General features: G+C 43.7%; 1 protein-coding gene across 4 annotated transcripts in view; it reads left to right on the forward strand.

The window, feature by feature from the left end:
- The window catches only part of ptpn13 (protein tyrosine phosphatase non-receptor type 13), a 99,936-nt gene extending 81,330 nt beyond the window's left edge, over window positions 1-18,606 (forward strand). For 2 of the 4 annotated variants that reach the window (XM_083657710.1, XM_083657711.1), the window contains exons 32-49: window positions 743-902; window positions 1,087-1,242; window positions 2,085-2,256; window positions 4,334-4,544; window positions 4,721-4,806; window positions 4,956-5,017; window positions 7,027-7,182; window positions 8,327-8,492; window positions 9,582-9,671; window positions 10,123-10,229; window positions 10,351-10,406; window positions 10,487-10,584; window positions 10,753-10,901; window positions 11,008-11,098; window positions 11,827-12,164; window positions 12,687-12,902; window positions 13,704-13,766; window positions 17,954-18,606. In XM_083657710.1, coding sequence (XP_083513836.1) covers window positions 743-902; window positions 1,087-1,242; window positions 2,085-2,256; window positions 4,334-4,544; window positions 4,721-4,806; window positions 4,956-5,017; window positions 7,027-7,182; window positions 8,327-8,492; window positions 9,582-9,671; window positions 10,123-10,229; window positions 10,351-10,406; window positions 10,487-10,584; window positions 10,753-10,901; window positions 11,008-11,098; window positions 11,827-12,164; window positions 12,687-12,902; window positions 13,704-13,766; window positions 17,954-18,031 — 2,455 coding nt within the window. In that variant the 3' untranslated portion in view covers window positions 18,032-18,606. The remainder of the gene's footprint in view (window positions 1-742; window positions 903-1,086; window positions 1,243-2,084; window positions 2,257-4,333; window positions 4,545-4,720; window positions 4,807-4,955; window positions 5,018-7,026; window positions 7,183-8,326; window positions 8,493-9,581; window positions 9,672-10,122; window positions 10,230-10,350; window positions 10,407-10,486; window positions 10,585-10,752; window positions 10,902-11,007; window positions 11,099-11,826; window positions 12,165-12,686; window positions 12,903-13,703; window positions 13,767-17,953) is intronic. The other 2 variants (XM_083657712.1, XM_083657713.1) reach the window with 1 other exon arrangement.
- Window positions 18,607-23,146: the final 4,540 nt, after the last annotated feature.

The following is a 23,146-nucleotide window of genomic DNA, read 5'->3' on the forward strand; positions in this document are numbered from 1 at the left end:
CATCTTTCTTTGAAACTGATTGTCACCATTGATGTAACATGGGCCTGGGTGGGTACAGGTATTTTTGACATGTTTCAGCCGGCTTGAACTCAAGTGATGCAGTCTGTAAGCATTACAAAGTCAATCAATTCTTAGCATTTGTATGATTTTGTGGTCTGCTGACAGTGAAAGCCAAAACTCAACATTGCTAAGAGGAAGAGTGTACTGTATCCTGTTTTTCTTTTTGTTTGATGATTCCTATTTTTTTCTTTTTCTTTTTATTATTACCGTATTTCCCCCCCTGCAATCATCAGTGTAAACAAATAATGGCTGTGTTTTTCTCTTGACTGATGCAGTATTTACCAGCTGTGTTACCTGGGCACAATCTACCAATTTAATTTGGAATAACAACCATTTAATTGTATTACTCATTAAATGTATTACTCACGCATCATTTTATTTTCATATGACTATAGACCCTTTTCACAGGGGCCATTTTGTGTCCAAAAGGCAGAATAAACACAGGTGCAAGCAAAACACTAATGAGGGTTTCCAAATTCCAATCATGGAAGTTGGAAACCCTCATTAGTGTTTTGCTTGCACCTGTGTTTACCCTGCCTTTTCGACACAAAATGGCCCCCCGTGAGAAGGGTCTATTGTGAGAATCATATTCAGATGTGTGATACTTAGTACATAGTTCATAGCCTCTGTACGCAACAAAATAATATGTCCTATAATCTTGTCTTTGTGGATGTTTGGACAGGTGTCCTTCATCGCCCCTGACAGCTGAGCTGGAGTCTCCCCCTCAGCCTCGGGGGTCCTCCTTCTCTGCCCCGAGCCCAGACCCCCTGCCTCCCCCGCTGCCTGTACCCCTAAACCTCACTATGTCCGGTAACGGACAGGACACGGAGGAATTTGTCCCGGTAAGCACTGAGGACTCTTGGGGGATATAAAGTTCGCACTGTAACAAAACTATTACCAATTCTGACGGACTCAAAGAAACTGTTCCACAGAAGGTGAATCTGAATTTCAAGATGGCGTTCAGACCCACCGGTACCTTTCTTTGTCATCCCTCTGTCACTGTGATGCTTCTCCTCCTCTTGTTAGGAAGTGGAGCTAAAGGTGTCCTTGGTGAAGTCAGACCAAGGCAGCCTGGGCTTCACCCTGACCAAAGGTAATGACCAGGGCTGTTACATCCATGACATCATCCAGGACCCAGCCAAAGGAGACGGCAGGCTCAGGCCCGGGGACCGAATGATCACGGTACCATTTCATCTCTACTCCCACTCCATATCTTGACTGGGTGGGGAAAAAATCGATACACCATAGTATCGCGATATTTTGCCTGACGATATTGTATCGATATTTGGACGCCAAGTATCGATATTGCAAGGCCATGCCAGGCGACCGGGCTACTATAAACTTTAGTTCCAAGGCCAGCAGTAAACAAAGGGTAGCATATTTTCATTTTGTTTCAACAGTAACAGTTTTGTCATAACAGTAATTTACAAATACCTCAGTTACTGAATGGGCTGCACAAGATGTTTTGTGCAAGTGAAGTGAAGTTGCATTGTTCAAAAACTAGTACAGTAAAAAGTACAGTAGTCCACACACACATCCAGTAGACTGTAGCAAACAGTTCAGTTTGTCAGGTGCATGCAACTATGACATGACTTTATGAAAGTTGTTGGTCTGTCTACTTGACAATGTTGCTGCAATAAAATGGTTGAAGTCAGATCTACAGACTGGAAAATTGTTCTTATATAAACCAGATGTTGACAAAGTTTTCCTTTGGGGACATCATTTGCAGTTGAAAAAGTAAGAAATCGCAATATATCGAAATATCGCAATATTCAATATATCGCAATATTCAATATATCGCAATATCGGCGATATCGCAACATCGCAATACTATCGTATCGTGACTCAAGTATCGTTTTAGTATTGTATCGTGGGCATCTGGTGATTCCCACCCCTAATATCTTGTCTGATCCATTTCCAGCCTGGCATTGTGGAATGTATTCAATTGTACAGTCCTCTCCTCATTGACCCTCAGCTCAGCCCTAATGCTGTTTGCTCTTTTCTTACCTGTCCGCTACCTGCAGGTGAACAACACCGACGTGTCCAACTTGGGTCACACGGAGGTGGTCAATCTAGTTCGCGCTGCCCCCCGGGTGGTCGACTTGGTGGTAGGAAGGGTCCTGGAGGCTCCCAAACCCCCCATAGAAGCCCACCTGCTGCCTGACATCTGCTTCAAGGGCCACCAAGAACCACTGGGTGAGAAACATCCCTCAACAAGCACGAGTTTCCTTTCCATGTGGGAGAATCCAGACATGGAGACGGTATCTGTGCTGTCTGTTGGTCCAGTGTTACGCCGCCCTGGTGCTGTCCCACACAACTCTTGTCATCAGGCCCGCCGCACCCCATTACGCAGAGTACGCAGACTGCGTAGGGCATCATGTGACTGAGGGCACCCAAAAAAAAAAAAAAAAATTTTTTTTTTTTTTTTTTTGGTGCCCTCAGTCAGGCCACTCACTGAACAGCAGGCCAGGCGCTGCCTACTGGTTTACTAGTGGTTTTATTAACTTTATTCAGGGTTAAAGTGGGTGCATCTCATTGTAAAATTGGAGTCGGCCCAAATTGGGCTTCAAACGGCCCAAATCTGGCTTCAACCGGCCCAAATCTGGCTTCAACTGGCCCAAATCTGGCTTCAAATGGCCCAAATCTGGCTTCAAACGGCCCAAATCTGGCTTCAAACAGCCCAAATCTGGCTTCAAATGGCCCAAATTGGGCTTCAAACAGCCCAAAAAATTCGCCGCCGCCCTTCGGACGCCGGCACACACGTCAGCCCGTATTGGCCTGGCCTGCTTGGTATCTAATGCCTGGCCTGAATTATGATCCCAGTCCGCCCCTGCTTGCATGTACAGTTTAACAATCGCTTGTTTGCTGACATGTACAGTAATTCTAACAATTGTTTGTTTGCCACATGTAATGTAATGTGAGCTATACTAGTATCGTTCATAATTAATGATTTTGCAGTCTTTCGTTTGACAGTTATTGAAAGTTTAGCGGGGGGGGGGGGGGGGGGGCACCACAAAACAATTACGCTTAGGGCACCCAAATGGCCAGCAGCGGCCCTGCTTGTCATATCTTTACACATACACGTGCTTACAGGTGCTTGTTCCCATGCATTCACATTTCGCACGCAGACACACACACGATTTTTGCTTATTTCACGTGTGATTTCCTTGATTGTACCCAGCATTTTGTGACAAAATAGTTTTGTTAAAAGTGCTTTAATAAATGTGGATTTTACCACAGACTTACACCAGACACATATTCCTCTTTGCTCTTGTTTCGAGCGTAAATGAGTTTCAAACAGGCAGTGCATCAAAGTATAGTCTTTCTCCAGTGACCCTGGGTGTCAACATGCTTTAGATGCAGTAGCTTCCAGTACAAAGCACATGTGTTGTGTCCATTTGTTCCATCATTTCCTTGAGATAGTGATCTGTAATCACAAGCCAGGCTCCAGACGCTGGCATGGGAACTGGCTAGTGTGTTTATAGAGAGATGCATGCGAGAGTGTAAGGTTTCACTTCACAGGGACATGCTGTCACTTATCAGCAGTGTTGGGGGTAACTCATTACAAAAGTAACATATTACATGTAATATATTACTTTTAGCAGTAACTCGGTAATAACTTATTACCAATAGGATTTCAGTCATCAGTAACCAGTTACTTTGTCAAGTAACACAAGTTACAAATTGAGTTACATTTCTTTTAATCAAAGCAAATATTTAAATAAAGATACAATAATTTCCTAATCAATGTGTTTTTATGCAAATAACCACTATAGATGACAATAACAAAGGAAAATGATAACGTTTAGAATTTTGGATTGTTTACACTGATTTCAAGGCGGTTGAAAGTATTTTTCGGGATGGTTCCGGGGCGGCGATGTCATTCTGCTACTGCAGTTATTTTGGTGAAAGTCATGCAAAAGTAGTGTAATAAGTAACTAGTTACTCTACACAGACAGTAATATTGTAAAGTAACTTATTACATTCAAATTAAAGTAACTAGTAATATGTAGTATATTACATTTTGAAAGTAACTTGCCCAACACTGCTTATCAGAAACTGCCATACTCCCTGTTCATACTTCTTTTTTACCTTTTACCTCTTCAGCAAAGTATTTGAGCTTGCCTGAGGAGAAGGAGAAAAAATATGTCCGCTTACAGTTCGAGTGCCAGATTTCTAAACCAGTCCAGTTAAAGTAAAATACTGTATCATAATGCATTTTAATACATTTTTTCTCTCCTCTCCACCCAACCCACAACCCCCATGCCCACAGGCTTGGTGCTGGATGGGGGCAGTGACAGTGTCTACAGGGTGTTGTTTGTGAAAGACATCCAGCCTGCGTCGTTGGCCTTTGAGGAGGGCAGCCTGAGACCGCTTGACCTGATCCATTACATCAACGGGGCTCCCACCCTGGACCTGACTCTCAGCGAGAGCACCAGGCTCCTGGAGCTCTCCCTGGACGACCTCGCGCTTAAGGCCACAAGGTAGCCGGCACTAACAAAAAGGAATGCATGTCTAGCCTTGTGGGGATTTTTTAGACTTGGGTGCCATTTTTTTTTAAATCTCAATGACAGATCAGAATTTTCGTTTTTATTTGGTTCAAAATATCTGGAATAATTTCAAACTGTTACTAATACCTGATTCGTCTCCGGCTCAAAAGGGACGGAAAGCCAGTTTCCCCGGGACAGAAAAGTGTCTCGTTTCTCAACAATAACATCAGCCCTAAGGTTTCATCCAGCATGAATGGTATGTTTCACATTTAAAAGTACAGTTATCAGCCATGAAAACTTTGATTACGCCAAATTATGTTTGTCTGTAATGTGTGTAACTGTCCTCCTGATGCTGCTCTAGTGCGCAAATGTATGATGTGACTGACCACTTTGTTTTTGTTGAAGGCTATCTTAAAGGAGGTGATCAAAGAGATACAGAGAGTCTATCAACACTTTGTCCTCTAGAGGTAAGTGCACAGAAAATACATTCCATTCAGTTGCTGAATTTACGACTGTTTTTTTTTTTACACCTCTTGTCTTTTTCGTGTGTGTGAGAGAGAGAGCAAGGCAGCAAGGGGTGGAGGTGTGTGTGTGTGTGTGTGTGTGTGTGTGTGTGTGTGTGTGTGTGTGTGTGTGTGTGTGTGTGTGTGTGTGTGTGTGTGTGTGTGTGTGTGTGTGTGTGTGTGTGTGTGTGTGTGTGTGTGGCCACACAGACCGTCCAACCAGGGTTCGAGTTATAGTCAGATAGCTATGGGGTCCCCCTAAATCGGCGGCCCCGCCGAAAAAAAATTGGGCCGTTTTTTCCTCAAATTGTGGCCGTTTGAAGCCAGATTTAGAGGAATATCTAATTTTAAATTAACATTCGGTTTAGACTGTTGTATGATGTTATTATTCAGTCTTACACTTGCATCTGATAAAATACAACAATTTAATTTTACAAATGAGACAAAATTGCTTAACTTAAATTAACATTTATTTAACTCTGTCTCTGCACTTATAAATCAAAAACTACACAAATAAATACATAATGCTCATACAATTTGCTTTCCGAGCAGTTCTCTGCACTCAGCAAGAAACGCTATCTAAAAACAACAACAAGAAGAAAACAGATGAATGGGGCAGCCATCCCCTACGCTACCGTTGCATAGCAACAACAGACCGGAAGTTACCAGAGTAGGCTAACCTTACGAACAAACCCCTTGTGCACAGGTAATCAAGAACTTGTGAATGAAAAACAAATTGCAACAAACAGCAGCATATTTCAGCAGATACAGTAGCAGCATCTTGTTAGAACAAAAACAACTGTAGGCGTAATACTTACAAAATGAAAAATCTCAGACTCCTCTCCTCTCAGCTGTGTCCACGACATCATCCATAACGTTAGCTTACCTACTAGCTAGTAGCAACCTAGCTGTTGCACTAACAGGTCGTTGTCCGTTGTCTGAAGCCGTTCTTTGTTTCTTTCTGAAACCGAAGCTATCCAGGCTTGTACACCCCGTTGGCAGCTTCAGCCTTTTCTTCAGTGGCATGATAACGCTATACTAAAGATTAATAAGATCTTGTTGGCTCAGGCGGCTGTTTACATCACGTGATGGTTGCATGTTGTTGCTTCTTCTCCCTGCAACTCGGTTGTAGCAGTAGAACACGCGCTCATGGGCGGCACATGGTGGCTTGGAGGTGAAATGCAGCCTATTTCACACAACAATTCAAACGGTTGTTTTGGGAAAACTGAAAACATGTTTCTTATTTAGCCTATTTATCTAGTTAACATAAATAATAATAATTCTTCCATCGAAAAATGTGTTATTTGGAACACAAAAAAGGAAAAAATAAATAAAAATAAAAAAGTTATATTTGTGGGGGTCCCACAGGTGTTCTGGACTATGGGGTCCCAGACTCTAGCTATGGGGTCCAAGACCCCATAGGTCCCCCCATAACTCGAACCCTGCGTCCAACACTCTATCAGCTAATCCAACACTCTTGATTCCTCACGGTTTTAAGCTCCACCGTCAAGCCACGGACACAGCGACATGCTGAACATCCGGTGGGCCTGTTTCAAAATAAAAGCTATGCCAACGAACCGGTCATAAACTTCAAAATAAAACAAATAAAGCAGAAAAAGGCTCATAAACAGGGGGGGGGATAAATTTACCATCATTTAAGCAGTTAATTCGCATTTTTGGCAAGTCTGTGCGGAGTTGTGGTGCACACATCCTCTGGTATGGACTAGTTGAACCTAAAACCTCATGCCTAAACGGTTCAATACTAACCGCCTATTGTTACACCTCTAGTGATCCTAATTTCATAGAGACGAGAATATTCATTTAGTACCATGTGACCTACAGTAAATGCATAAAGGCTGCTATAAGGCAATTAATTGGCCCTCTTAATAGGCACTTACTGCTGCAGTTGTCCACTTTGGTTTTTGGATGGTGGATTTAATGAAAGCCCATGTTTTTGTGTGTTGGATATGCAGGAGGAGATCATTAAGCTGGAGCTGGGGAAGCCTGCGTCAGGAGGTCTGGGCTTCTCTGTGATTGGAGGGGAGAGGGGGATCTTTGTCAAGTCTGTCACAGCAGCAGGAGTGGCAGAAGCCTCAGGCAAGCTGCAAGTCGGAGACAGGCTTCTGAAAGTGAGTGGTGTTGCACATTTTGCTCTCTGGTCCGAATGTGAGGTCAAAGGTCAAACACACACTACATGGCCAAAGGTATGCAGACGCCCCTTCTAGTTAGTGGATTCTGCTATTCAAGCCACATCCATTGCTGACAGGTATACAATACAAGTACACAGCCATGCAATCTCTGTGGTAGTGCAATGGGCCTTACTGAAGGGGAGATGTATTAAAGATGTAAGCACTTCAGTAGTATAAAAGCATAAAATAGGCGCCTTTCACATCGTCATGGCAACAGCTTCCACATTGAGAGACAGGTGCATTACAACTTCCTGTTGCCAGCTCCATGGCCTTCAAGGCCATGTTCAGACTAGGAACCCAAATCCGATTTGTGAACTTTAGTGACCTATTAATGACTTTATCCAGATTGGTTTTATGAGTCTGGACGCTCCAAGTCTGATTTGTGTCACTTGTCCCAAACCACATATGGAGGTAGTTTCCAATCTGCTTCAAATGTGCTTTTGACTGATGTGTCTTCAGTGCGGACGCGCAGATCCACCAAATCTGATTTGAACGCGTCAAATCGCGTCATCAAATGCTTCTGCGCAGGAAAAACCATGTCACCAACGTATGTATTTACTGACACCCACGTCGTTACCATAGCAACCCATGCAGATAGGCTGTTTAGCTCTGGACACACAGATCCGACTTGAGAATCAGATTTGTGGCAGTGCGGACACACTCTCCCAAATCAGATTTGGGAAACCAATCAAGATAATGATGATTAATGACTTGATCAGCAAATCGGATTTGCGTGTAATGTGAACATGGCCTGAATCGCTCCACAACCTGCCCAAAAAGACACAAAGTACAGAAGTACAAAGACTATTTTTGCTGACTCCTAAAGTAGAGAAAGCACACACTCCCTTTCACCTGGGAAGTTGGGTTTGTTTAGATCGGAGGTCCCACCTTACACTTCTCGTTCTCACCAATCACTGACGTCCTGCTTGGTTACTTCAAGCCAATCAGCTGTGACAGTGTTCATCTGCCTGAAGATAGTCTTTGACCAAAGACCAGAGGAATCCTTTAAGTGCCGGATGCTCTCAGACAATACACATGCTCCCTGAAAGGTCTTAACTGTGTCTTTCTGTCTCTTTCTCTCCAGGTGAATGAAGAACTGATGACAGGTGTGTCCCACACCAAGGCTGTCACCACCATCCGTAAAGCCAAAGGCCGTGTACAGCTGATAGTCTCCCGACCGCCGGATCAGAACCCCAGCACGTACCTGGCCTATCTCCCCATCGACTCTGACAAATGCAATGGCAACACAGGTACATGTAGGAACATGGTGCATTCAAAGACAGGTTTTTGTCTGACAGTCGCTCTTTTTCTATTTGAATGAATTATGGCTGCCTTAGTCTCGGCTCCCAGACGATTGGAGATCTCGGCCTACAAATCGTCTGGGAACTTCTTGTCAAAGATGGTAGTTTGAACGGTGGCGAGAACGGCCGCCCCTTTGTCAGGTTACGGGAAATGACGCTTTCTCCCATTATCCTCACAGACCAGACAGAACCTTTTAAAACATTGAAAATGGACGTCCCAAGAAACGGTACATTATTTGATTCTGTTTTATCCACCCAGTTTTAACATCAAAGCTGAGAGAAAGTTCTCTAGTCTCTAGTTGAGCGACGCGGATCGAGACTCAGGGATGCAAACTAGTCACCTTTCTGAGTGGTTTCATGTCTGCCCTGGTATCTGTCACCTCCTTCACTCTCCATGACTTTAGTTTGCATCCCTGGAGACTGAGAACTGAGCCTATGGCCGCCTGGTCTCGCTGGCCAGCCTCCTCTCCCTTCCGTCCGAGGAGTCTGGCGCCACAGGTCTCCATAACTGGGATAAACCCTCCCCTGCTCTACTCTGCTCTCCCATTGGAGCGACTGTTTCGGTGGCAGCCGGATGTCCGCTCCCAGCTTATTACAAACTCTGTCATTGGCTCCGGCCATGTCAATCAGAGCGGCTTCCGCTCCCTCCTCCACTGTGTGTCGCTGTAAACAGTGCCCTGCCGCCACAGTGAAAACAGCAACGCTAACTAGCTAGCAAGCTAACGGCAGAAAGCTACACGCTAGCTCGTTGCTACACGCTGAAAACGGCAAGTTGGATTGTTTGAAACTACTTTCCAAGGGCACTGCCGCTAAGCACCGCCCATCGCAATCCCACTCAGACTCCTCGGACGGAAGGGAGAGGAGGCTGGCCAGCGAGACTAATGGCCGCCTAAGCCTATTTTATTTGACATTAAAATGAATCTAAATAGTATTAGGTTTAGGTCATGTACACTTCATGAACTTGAGTGACCTCTTGAAAGGCACATAATGATGTAACCTTTTCTCTCTGCGCAAAACCACTTCTCTTGTTATTGTCAGATATGAGTGAGGACAGTGGAGTAAAGACTAAGCTGTGTACTCTTCACGATGAGCTGCAGTCTGGCAGCCTCCCTCCCATACCCCCAATAGGTATAATATATAGACTAGCAAATACACTGTAAAACACAATAGGTATAATATATAGACTAGCAAATACACTGTAAAACACAATAGGTATAATATATAGACTAGCAAATACACTGTAAAACACAATAGGTATAATATATAGACTAGCAAATACACTGTAAAACACAATAGGTATAATATATAGACTAGCAAATGCACTGTAAAACACAATAGGTATAATATATAGACTAGCAAATGCACTGTAAAACACAATAGGTATAATATATAGACTAGCAAATGCACTGTAAAACACAATAGTATGACGATGAACTAGGATGATATATTGATGATAGTGTTGTGTCAACTTAACACTCAAATAAAATAAAATTTATATATATATATATATATATATATATATATAATAGAAATGTGTAAACCTTGATCAACTCAACCACCAATTTCCTCTGTCCTATAGACTATGTAGCGGGTTCCTTAGTGCAAAACCAGGAGACTGAGGAGAACACAGAGCTGTCAGAGGACACAGACTGCGATGGCTCTTCTTTACCAGAAGACTCCCCCGAGGTACAAAGCTAACCCACCAGGCAACTTCTCTCTGATTATGTCAAAGGTGGATGACGTAATTCATACTTTTATTGATTTTACCTGATTTTTTTTATGTTTAAATCTTCATCTGACAAATTAGAGTTCCCGGAAAGCAGCATGGAAAGAGGAGAGCGTTGATGATCCAATGAATGAAAAGTAAGATTTTTTTGTTTTTGTGGGGTTATACCTCTCATGACCAGGACGTTTCTTATGTTAATGTCATATTTGGTTGACAGCTATCTGCAGATGAGTGCAGGACAGCCAGAGGAAGATGAAATCACATGGGGGAGTGACGAGCTGCCTATTGAGAACATGAACTCCAAATTAAGAGAAGGTAAGAGTGAATTCATCTGAAATACAGTTGCATCCGATGTGGAGGTACAAGGAGGTTTTTGAACGTGAAACCTGACCCAACCACCAAACAGAATATGATATTATATATGATATAATTTCTCCCTCAAAGCAAGTGCTAATGTCGTGCGTTCAATTCCCACTCCCCCAGATGGGCCGATCATCACAGAGGACCAACTGACCTCCTTGCCTCTGGTCAAGGTGGTGCCCGATGGCCAGTACACAGGAGCCAAACTCAACACTGTGGTCCGCATGATGAGGGGCCTCCTGGAGCAGAAGGTCCCTCTGCAGGAGTTTGAAGTAATCCTCTTATTATAGTCAATGCACTCAACCTTTCAAACTGGAATCTCTGTGAATTCATTGGTTTAAATGGAATTTCAATGTATGGATGTCTGCTCTCCTGCAGAATCTTCAGAATCTTCAGCCGCTGGACGACTGTTTGATAGGTCAGACGAAGGAGAACAAAAAGAAGAATCGTTACAAGAATATTGTTCCCTGTAAGCTGCCTGTACAATCCTATAAATCTATTGGCTCATGTTTGTATGTTATACTAGGGAGGTTTATCTGAGAGATGGTTCTTTATGAGGCTGCATACAATTTTAAGTTGGTGTGTATATAAAGTGTGTGTGTGTGTGTGTGTGTGTGTGTATTTAAGTATGTATGTGTGTGTAATATATATGTATATATATATATATGTATACGTATATGTATACAGTATATACTGTATACAATTGAACGCATAGGTGGGGCGGCTGTGGCTCAGGAGGTAGAGCAGGTCGTCCACTAATCGGAAGGTTGGTGGTTCGATCCCCGGCTCCTCCAGTCCGCATGTCGAAGTGTCCTTGGGCAAGACACTGAACCCCTAATTGCTCCCGATGGCTGTGCCAGCACCCTGCGTGGCAGCTGGCCGCCTTCGCTGTGTGAATGGGTGAATGGGTGAATGTAGGCACATTGTAAAGCGCTTTGGATAAAAGTGCTATATAAATGCAGTCCATTATATATATGTATATATATACTGTATATATATATTTATTTATTTATTTTCAGAATAAATGCACTCCAGCCTGATTGATTCTCAGAGCTTATTGTGTAATAAATCTTGAGCATACTTCAAACCAAACATCAGGAACAGAAAATAAAATAAAATAAATGGCAATATTTAGGATTTGGATTGAAGCTAATGTCTAATAATGCTTTTTTTTCTCTATGCTCTCATCTTTTCCAGTTGATACAACACGAGTTGTCCTGGGCAAAGATGGAGGCTACATCAATGCCAACTTCATCACGATGTCGGTGAAGGACGAGAGCTTCTCGTACATCGCCTGCCAGGGACCCTTACCCACCACCCTGGGTGACTTCTGGCAGATGGTCTGGGAGCAGAAGTCTAATGTGATCGCCATGATGACCCAGGAGGTGGAGGGGGGGAAGGTGAAGTGTCAGCGGTACTGGCCCGACACGCCGAGGACAGGAGAGATGGTGGATGACAGGTTACAGATCACACTGGTCAAGGATCAGCACCTGGACAACTTTGTCATCAGACTCATCGAGGTCCAAGATGTCCAGGTGAATTCATATGCTGATTTGATGCTCCGTTCCCTATACAGGGTTTCCACACATTTTCATGGATACAATTTCAAAACTTCTCCATGACTTTTCAAGGATACATAATATAATTTCCATGTAATGTGAGGCGGTGACTCTGAATCAATATCAGAAATGATTACTACACTGGACAAATAGGACACACCTCTTTATATTGGATTTTAGTGCTTTTATATTGGATTATTTAATGCATCACCTTAAATAAAAAGCAATTGAAATAAAACCTAGATTTCCCATCAAAATATTAATATAAAATACATGAAGCACTAAAATCTAATATAAAGAGGTGAATTCCATGACTTTTCAAATCTTTCTTTTGCTTTTATTTTTTCCAAAACTTTCAAGGATTTGACTAATTCCATGACTTCTCATTCCTGGAAAATTAGATTTTGAAATGCCATGACTTGTCCAGGTTTTCCATCTACGTCGTTTGGTATACATTTTGATCAGGCTGAGTAACATTACGGTTTTCTCTCGATTCAGACCAGTGAAATCCAGCACGTCACTCATCTGAACTACACGGGATGGCCTGACCACGGAACGCCCTCTCAACCCGAGCAGCTGCTCACCTTCATCTCCTACATGAGGCACATCCAGCAGTCGGGGCCCATCATCACACACTGCAGTGCAGGCATCGGGCGCTCCGGAACCCTCATTTGTATCGACGTGGTTCTGGGTCTCATCAGTAAAGACGCTGATGTAAGTATGGCCACTTTGTTTTAAAGACGAGCTGAACCCAAAAATTCGTTTTTTGTTATTTTAGTTCACATACCTGGGTATTAAGTGTGCCTATTTAATAATGTATGCAAGAAATTTCACAAAAATCTAATTTCTTTAGTTTTTCACACTTTTTCACATCAAAAGTTCATTTCTCAAGATTTCATTCATAACAGTAATCTACAGTTTGCTGACGTCACCTAGTACTATCAAATTTCTACCCCATTTCAACCAATCCTATCACGACATGGCAGCTGTCAATCCATCTTCATTTCAGGAGAATTTTCTCCTCCAAATGAAAGAGAAAATGGCGCCTAGTGTCTGTAATCTGGCAGAATTTCTAGCCCATAAACTAACTACCGTACTAACTTGGCCAATTGTATGTAACATACAAAATAAAGCAAACGGTAATGTCTAAGAATGCAAAGAAATGTAACTGGCTCCTTAAACTCGCATTCCAGGATAACGCTGCCTGGTACTATCACTCTGCGGATCCGTAGCGCCACAACACGCTAAATCCCACTCGATTTGGGGGCGGAACACGCCAGGATTGGCCTACGGCAAATCCAGTCCCCAGAATTGTCAAATCAAATAATCAAACGCTATGGCCCGCCTCTCAACTCTCTGTCATCTCAAGACAATATTTGTTTTCAGATGGTATTTCAGTCTGATACGTCTCCGAGCCTCGCGCCACATGGGTTCAGGTCGTCTTGAAGCCTGACGTCGGCTCAGTCATTCTAATTGTTCAAAACGATACTGTACTATTAAACCATTTGTCTGTAGTTTGATATTTCAGATGTTGTGAGGAACATGAGGCTTCAAAGACAAGGAATGGTCCAAACAGAGGTGATTTTCAACATTTTTCATGTTAAGTAACTTAAATCATAATAAACTTAAGGTTATGTAAACCCCCGGTTTTATGGATAATTTGAGCGAGATAACTCATATGGGAACAGACCCTCTGTGACCCTACAGAAGCATCATATTTAATTCTACACCAGTAGCCTCATATTGGGGTTAGAGAAAATTACATTTTGGGAAGGGAGAGGGGACGGGTGCTGACTACGGAAGCCTATTATGGACATGCGCGTTCCCTCACTAATGCCCACCCCTTTGATAGGGAGCCATAAATCGTAACATTACATACTTGCAATAACAGCAGAAATCGCCTACCTCCATGCTGACTAAAGCATTCAATCCTCAGACATCTGCATTTCTTCTTTCTTTTGAATGGCAAATTGCACCCAACATCTGCAGTTTGTTGACCTTTGTTAGCCTCAACGTGAGACAGCCAAATTGATCTTATTGGTTGAAGTTAGCCCGCCCAGACGGTGATAGACGGGTGGTTCATCCAATCACCTGTCAGGTAGCTTTTTTAACGTGACATAGGATCTTGCTTGCTCATTTCCTGATGGTTTGTGAAAACAAAACCATCTGGCAGCATCAGGTTTGTGATGTGACCTTTGGAGGAGGGGGAAGCGACAGTGGTGCTGTGGCGCCCTCTCCTGGAGGGAGAGGGGGATAGCCCAGTCTCTGCACTATGACCGTGAGAGACCCAGACTACCCCCTCTCCCCTTCCTGCCCAGTGGCATCATGTGCCGCAGGCAGGCGGGACACAGCGGACTTTGGAGCCGCGTTGTTTATCATCACTATGGATTTTTTTAATGATGCTGCACCGTTGACTTTGGCCTGACAGCTTCACACCCTGTCATACTTTCTCCTCACAGAAAAGAACGTGTGTGTGTGTGATTTTGTGTGCTTGTGACATGACAGGGGAAGGCAGCGGCTGCATCCTCTGTAACAATGTCTGGAGACCTCTGGGCCGGATCACGCTGAAGCAGCTGTGGGACTCAAACCCGGAACAGTTCTGGCACACTGGAACCCCAAGTAGTTAAGCCCTCCGGCGGAATAAGGCGATAGGGTCAATCAGGGCATCCCTGTCTCGCTCGTCGATGGTAGACATGGCCAGCCAGCGTGCTGCTGTATCTCCTGGAGGACGGTGGTACTCATGGCTCTCCCGGTGGCTTGGATGGCAATTTTCTGGGCATTGAGGGGACAGCTCCTCGCACAGCAGGATTTTGCGCAACTTTTCCGCATCACTCAACTATAGACCAATTTGCAGTGGACGTCACGGGTTTACGTCAATGCAGTTGCGTGGTGGCAGGAAACGTACATTGATCAGAAGAGAAGGCTAATAGGTTGTTCCATTGCAACATCGGCACACAGCAAGTCCGCCATTTTTGGCCTGAAGGAGACACCTCTGATTGGCTGTCATGGTTCTGTGCTGTTGGCCATTGAGGCTTTTTTCATGGCAAAATGGTGGCAGCGCTGTTGTCAAAAACAATTCAACTCTTCAATGCCTTCAATACTCTCTGCAAGTAGGAGACACGCTGTTCGGCGGCGCTCATGAAAATACGTAATCGCTGTTTGCAAACACAAAAGTGGTCTATAAGCACTCCCTGCAGAGCTTAATCTTGTAAAAACCAAGCATGGTATTGACATTGCGGGCCCTGGAGATAGTAGCACTAGCCCTGTAGTTGCAATGGGTCAGGCCGGACTGGAGCTGGTCGGACTTGGCGGACAGGGTGGTGACCTTCTAGGCGATGAAAGCGGATGCAGCGGTCCTGGCTCCCTTACTGGCCCCCGGTGAGGAGAGATAGGCGGCCACCCCCGGTTCCACTGTGGGGAGCTGGGAAACCCCCTGGGTGATAGCATCCTTGCCCTCCAAGGAGGCGACGCCATGGATGGAAGCTGCTGCTGTTTAGGTGTTCCCAGTCAGTCTTGAGGATGTCCAACACCTCGGAGCAGAACAGGATCACTTGCTTCCTGGCTGCGGTAAGCTGTCGAACAGCTTGGCTGGGTTATTCAGAGACTTTCCGCTGCCCTGTGGGTCAAGTCAAAGAAAGCCAGTGTCGGTGGGGGGAGGGGGGTACCCACACTCAACATGGAAGCGGTGTCAGATACGGTGCTGGGGTTAACCAGTGATTGATTCAGTGTTGAAGATATCATCATAGACATTGCCATCATCATCGTCAGAGATGAGGGGGTATCCGCCAAGCCCTCGTCCTGACCGGCCTTCAGCTCCAAAACATCCCTCCTAGCGTCGGGGTCCGGCTTCAGTCCAGCCTGGGCGTCCCAGGTGGCAGAAGCCGGCAGAACCTCGGCGTGGGGGGTCATCTTCTTTGTCTGGGTCAACCGGACAGGAGAAGAGTGGATCTCCGTCTCTGATAGAGGTCTCTTGCCTCAGGCGTATGCGGAGCGCTGATAGCTTGAATTGGCTACAGTGCTCAAACGAGCCCAGGGACTCCATGGCTTAGGCAGCGTGGAACCAACCAAGACAACGTATGCAGAGGGGGTGAAGGTCCCCCGGGCAGAAATCCCTCCCGCCAAACCACACAGGCAGGCGCGAGGCTCGGGGAGCCCGGGGGAACACTCTTTTCTGGTTAGTGTGGGAGCTAGCTATAGCGTCGCCGGCATCACACTAGGCACTGAAAGCCAAAGGCTGGTGCTGGGCCACTCGGCAAAGTCCAGTGACGACATAGTGGCTTTCCTTACAGTCGAGGGTCATTTTCTCGGGTAGAGAAAAGGCTAGTTCTACATCACAGAAGTAGCATTCTGCGCAGTCGCTAAAACCACTGTGAACAGTTAAGCTAGCTAGCAACAGAGAGCGGATGTGCTCCTTTGTGGGTGAGGAGAAGGTTGAGAATGGCGTTACCACGCCCCGGCCGCTCCTATTTATAAAGGACATCGCTAACGCCCCTAGTGGTATAAAGTGAAAAATGTCATTTTCTCCAACCCCAATATAAGGATATTGGTATAGAATTAAACAGACATGGGTCCAAGTCTCAAGTCCCAAGCCATTTTGTTTTGGGCAAGTCATGTCAAGTCACAGGTTTATGTCAAGTCAAGTTGAGTCCTTAGTAAAGGCAAGTCAAGTCACATTTTTCCACCCAAGACAGTTCTTTATAGAGAAAAACGACACGGTATTATTACCTGTCTGATAGTGATGCCATGATGATGATCTGATCTGATCCATAGACCATAGTGCCATGATGATGATCTGATCTGATCTGATATGATCCATAGACCATAGTGCCAAAAACACAACATCCAGTGAGAGGAGTGTGACTGACAGCCAGTCATCCACTCATGGCAATGCCATTTCCAGCTTGCAGTCACATACCAGAGAACTTTACACAGACACTTGACAACGTTGAAGATGTTAATATTTAATATTTAAACTGATGAATACAAACAAGACATCCAAGTCATCACGTCATTTCTCAAGTCATTTCTTTTTTGTCAAGTCGCAAGTCATCAAAACAGGGACTCGAGTCGACTCGAGTCGAAGTCACCAAGTCTCAAGTCCCATCTCTGGAATGAAATATCATGCTGCTGTAGGGTCACAGTGGGTCTGTTCCCATAAAGTGAGTTATGTCACAAGTATCAGTGTTGGGGTAATGCATTAGAAAAATAATATATTACTTTTAGCAGTAAAGCAGTAATATAACTTATTACCAATAGGATTGCACTAATATTATACCAGTTACTATGTCAAGTAACACAAATTACAACTTGAAACTGAGCTGGTGTCAGCTCCTCGTTAGGTTACATTGAGTTACATTATGATGCATTCATCTAAGGTTATCATGATGTGTTCAAATGTAATCTTGTAAAATGTAGCTAGCTAGTTTTCGGTGAGAAAATGATATATGACAATAACAAAGGAAAAGGATAACATTTAGAATTTTGTACCTTTTACACTGACTTCTGGACAGTTGAAATTGTTTTTCGGGATGTTTGGGACGGCGGTGTCATTTTGCAGTTATTTTGGTGAAAGTGACACAAAAGTAGTGTAATAAGTAACGAGTTGCTCTACACACAGTAATATTGTAAAGTAACATATTACTTTCAAATGAAAGTAACTAGTAATATGTAGTATATTACATTTTGTAAGTAACTTGCCCAATACTGACACTTGACACTTGACAATTGACAGTGGGCTGACAAGTTTTTCCTTGTTTCTCTCCTAGGAGCAATATATTTTCTGCTATCAAGTGATCCTCTATGTCCTCAGATGTCTTCAAGCGGAGGAGAAGATCTCAGGATAGTAGAAGCCACATTATCTTGCTCGTGTGCAGAGGCTGTGTGCCTGTTTCATTAGAGCAAAACAAACAAGATGGAGGACAGTTGACACGGGCAGATATTGCCAAATTACAATACAAAGTTCTTAAAATGCCTTAAAAGTGAGAGTCAATCCTTTAAAGATGTCTATATTTTTATGTTTTCTTTTAGAGTTCGCTCTTCCTTGGCTGCTACTCCCTCTCAATGCATTCATGAGAACTGTTGATTTTATGTCTTATCGTCACCTACAAGAGAACATGTTTTTTTTTCTTTTTCCAGATTCTTGGATATTCTAAAAATAATTATGAAAGTGATAAATGATTTCATATTTTATGTGGAACAAAATTGTACCTGTGTATTTTGAATCCTATTTTGATGCTGGAACTTGCCTTGACAGAATACTATGACAGTATTTGCTTTGTAAATCTATTATATACAGTAATAATTGCTGACTGCCTGAAGCAATTGATGAAATTAAAAGTGTACATATTCATCTCCTCAAAAATTAAACTGGATATGTTTTAAATGTTATATAGAGGGACGTTTCAATTTTTAAATAAGAACCAAACATTCCCATGCGTCGTGTTATTATTTTCAATGCACATCACATCTTTTTATACTTACACTTGAAACACACTTGAAAATAGCAACATATTACTGTTAGCATTCACAGCTTTCACGCTGTAGTAGCCTATCCTGTAGGAGAAAGTTATAGTAGCATTTCTTCTCAGATACACCTGCCATACTCTGCTTCTGCAGATCAACACATAATTCTTTACACAATCGTGTAATCTGAAAGTATTTGGTTATTATGCTGATGATTGTAACCTATTTGACCAAGCATAATTAGTCACACTGTTGATTAAGGTGCACAGAGATGGAGATCCCTATAACAGGCGGTAGGCCCTACTTTGGTCTTATACTTTTGCCTGTCTTATATGTTGGAACCAACATGTGGAAAGGAAAGCCAGTATATCACTTGAAATCTGTGCTGTGTATCCACAGCCAAAGAGCATCCAGTCCACATAGTGAGGTATATTGTTTGCCAATCTGGGAACCCCAATGGTTTAAATATATATATATATTTTGATGTAGGAGTCGCCTGTGGACAGGTGTTGAAAATTATATTTGCTAGCTCTATTTCTGAATTTCTGAGCATGCTGTTCCAAGCAAGCCTGACTCCGCCAGATGGGGGCGGTACATCCATGTGGCAGCGTCAAGTTAGTTCCAAGCTAGGAGTGTCAGTATTAGCTTCTGGTTGTTGGTGCAGTTCAGTTTCTGACCTGCTCAGTGGGCTACACAGGACAACACAATGCACATGCGCATGCACGCATACACACACACACAGAGTACATGTATAAATAAACACTGAATTCCCCCCTCCACTACATGGCAATTACATGTTTACTCACTTTCCTGTCTGGATTATCATGTGTCTTTTCAAGTCTCCTTTTGGACCAAAACCTTTACCACAGACTGAGCACTTAAATGGTTTATCACCTGTGTGGATTCTCATGTGTGTCTTCAAGTTTCCTTTACGAGTAAAACCTTTACCACAGACTGAGAAATTCAATTGTTTGTCTCCTGTGTGGACTATCATGTGTCTCTTAAAGTGTCCTTTACGAGCAAAACCTTTACCACAGACTGGGCAAAGAAATTGTTTCTCACCTGTGTGGACTATCATGTGTCCCTTTAAGCCTACTTTTTGAGCAAAACCTTTACCACAGACTGAGCAATTAAATTGTTTCTCTCTTGAGCAATTATTTATAATAATAATAATATAATTGCCCATTGGTTCAACACAGGTGCTGCACAGTGAGTGAAGTGTAGAAACTTCCATTTTATATCTATTCCAAGCTGTCACTCCATATAAATACCACCTGTAATGCCTACATTCAAAATAAAATAAGTAATCTGATGGGCTGGGTCATTTGAGCAGTGAGTGTGGGTGGCGCTAATGCATGTTTTAATTTGTTTACAAACCGCTGTTAAACAGAACGGTAGAAGAAGAAACGCCGGAAGTTGATAAAGCGGAAGGGGCGGGGTTTTGTGGTTTAAAGGGACTAGTCGGCGGCAACGGCGGCAACACCCACCAGTAGTAGTAGTAGTAGTAGCCAGCAGAAGAGAAGAGAAGTCAAGAAAATCAGTTTGTTTTGTCGTCAATGATGGACTTTATTAACGGCAGTAAACAGGTAAGGTTCATTTATAACGTAGCGTCAGTTACATTAGACCAACAATATCAGCTTGTTTTAGCTACTGTAGCTAACGACGTTAACGTCACTTCTGGTTACTTCTACTGTGTGAAGTTAGCTAGCATTTAGTTAGCTAACGCTAACGTTAATGCATTTTGGTTCACTGAGTTAACCGACACTCTTCTCTCGTTTTTACAGCAGAATTTGGACGACGGTCTTCCGTTAATAGTAAGTACAGTAGGCTAGGCTACACGGTATTCAAACGTGTTTCAAATATTTATTTATGTCGATGGTTTCAATGCATAATTGAAGTTTCAATTTAACGCAATCGGACAGGCACTCTAACGTAACGGTTATGTCTTATGATACCAGACGTTAGCAGTAACCGCTGTTTTCTTTCAGTTTTGCCCAGTGTCACCAACACGAATGACCCAGCGTCTGACGTTACCTGGGAAAAGGAAGAAAAATAGAATGCTCTCCAACCAGACATCGGCTGCGGCCTCAAAGAAAAAGATGCCCGGTGAGTGTCCATTCAGTTACACATTATTATGAGCAGAGCTTGTGGTTCGCATTCTTCAACTGTGTTGTACTACAAAGAATAGCTTTATGCTTTTCACACATTGTTTGGTTGCAAGAAGACAAAACCTGTGTGTGCGTTTACTGTCGGAGGGTACTGCTAGGCGCCGTGTGTGGCTGCCGCTCCTCAGTCGTCTTTCTTCCTTGCTGCTTTCCATCTATTTCCATCTGTTCTCCGTCGACATTTATTTGTTTTCTCTGCGTCTGTCGCCACTTCTCTCTCACTGTCACCTGCTGCCTCGCTCTCCCAGCAGCCTCCCTGCTAGCCGGCTAAACGCTAGCCAACACTACACCTGTTAGCTAGCCGCCGGCTAGCGCTACACCTGCTTGGAGCTGCCCTGCTCGCTCTGTCCCGCTAACGATACCCCACTGGATTGTTCATCGCATGGACATTTATCTCACTTTTCATTTGACTGGATTACTCATTTTCCCGGACTTTTCATCAGTCCTCTGGACTTCACCCTCCCCTGACTGCACTCTGTGTGAAGGGGGGCTCAACAACCCCTCTGTGTTTACTGTTGGCTAACGTTACATCCCACTCACTCACCCCCTCTGTTTACTGCTACTGCTACTGCTAACGTTACATCCCACTCACTCACCCCCTCTGTTTACTGCTACTGCTACTGCTAACGTTACATCTCACTCACTCACCCCCTCTGTTTACTGTTATTGCTAATGTTACATCCCACTCACTCAACTGTCAACTATCGCTAATATGGCCCCCCTACTAAACTAAACCCTCTCTCCTTTCTTACTAACCCTACTCACCCTTTCTACTAACCCTACCCTTCCCTACTTGCCCCCCCCCCCCCCCCCCCCCACCTTCACTACTCCCCCCCCTGGCTAACCTCCGTCCTCTCCACCGTGCCCCCATTACTTCACCCTCTCATCCACCCACCTTCGCCCTCCCCAACACCCGATCACTCAATAACAAAGCCCCCCTCCTGCATGACTTTCTCCTCCTCACTGAAACCTGGCAACAACCCAATGATTTTTTTCTCCCTCAACCAAGCATCCCCTCCTGGTTTTAGCTACGTCTGCAAACCTCGTCCCTCCCGTCGTGGGGGCTTTTAAAACCTGCTGCTGCATGACTGTCATCCTCATATACCGACCACTCAAACCTCACCCATCATTCCTGTCTGACCTAACAGGTCAGACAGTCCTCTGCCCCTATCTCACCAGACGTCACTCAGACGCTTTACACTGTAAAGCGTCTGAGTCCTTGAAAAGCGCTCTATAAATCCCATATTTATTATTAAGTAATTATTTGGTCTTTCTTCTTGTCTACACCAGGCACCGCCTCCTTCAATGTGTCTCTAAAGGCCAAAAACAAGGACTTGGCTGTTGCCGTGCAGACCCAGAAGGAGATGAGAAGGGAGCTGGAGATGAACAACCTGCAGATGCAAATAAATACTCTGCGCTTTGAGATGGACAGCAGGAGATACAAGGAGAGGAAACTGGTTGGTCTGGTTTATTTGTCCAAACTTTATTAAGAGATCTACCCTTGCTGAATTGGTTGTAATTCATCATTTTGTTCTCTCACAGCTCCTCATTCTGAAAGACCTGCATAGCAACCCTCAGCTGAACCCTCAGCTGCTGCAGCAGCAGCACTTGGGCAGGATTGTTCACCTTCTCTCTGGTCCTGATATTGTGAGTATGCCTCAATATGTATCAACATATCATTTTTTCTGTGGCATGTTTGAGTTGTCTGTCAAGTCTCTCGGAGTTTGAAAATGTCAGAAAATGCTGTCAACGGAAAACAAGAGTCTAAGTCTTTGTGCTTATTTCCTAAAGGGTCTACATGAACCATCTTATTACTACAGGAGAAAATCTGTCAACCGTAATGATGCCAATATGCAGATGGAAAGGTGAGTAAACATCCCTCAGGGTTCCCACAGGTCCTTGAAAAAAAAATCCTTTGATTTAAAAAAAAATCCTAGGGCCTTGAATGTTTTTTGAAAATAGACATAGGTCATTGAATGTGCTTACATTTATATATTTTATTCAAGGATAGAAATTGAAGCTATTTTGGTTCCTTTTACATTAGTAAATGGGATACGTTCCGCTGTCTGCGTGTCGTCACTGTAGCACAGCACAGTTGAGACATGTTCACACATTCAAGCCTCTCTCGGTTTGTAATTGTTGTCTGTGAGCTTCTGTAAAGCTGCTAGTTTTCATTATAAAATTCTCAGTGTTGTAACAGTAATTCACCTTGATCCATGTCTCAAACTGTGATTTTGGTTGGGTCCTTGAATTTGAGAGAAATGGGCCTGGAAGGTCCTTAAAAAGTCATTGAATTTTATGTTTAACAAGGTGTGGGGAACCCTGATCTCT

The sequence above is a fragment of the Poromitra crassiceps genome (genome assembly GCF_964638095.1).
Source record: "Poromitra crassiceps genome assembly, chromosome: 21".
In the NCBI taxonomy this organism is placed as follows: domain Eukaryota; kingdom Metazoa; phylum Chordata; class Actinopteri; order Beryciformes; family Melamphaidae; genus Poromitra; species Poromitra crassiceps.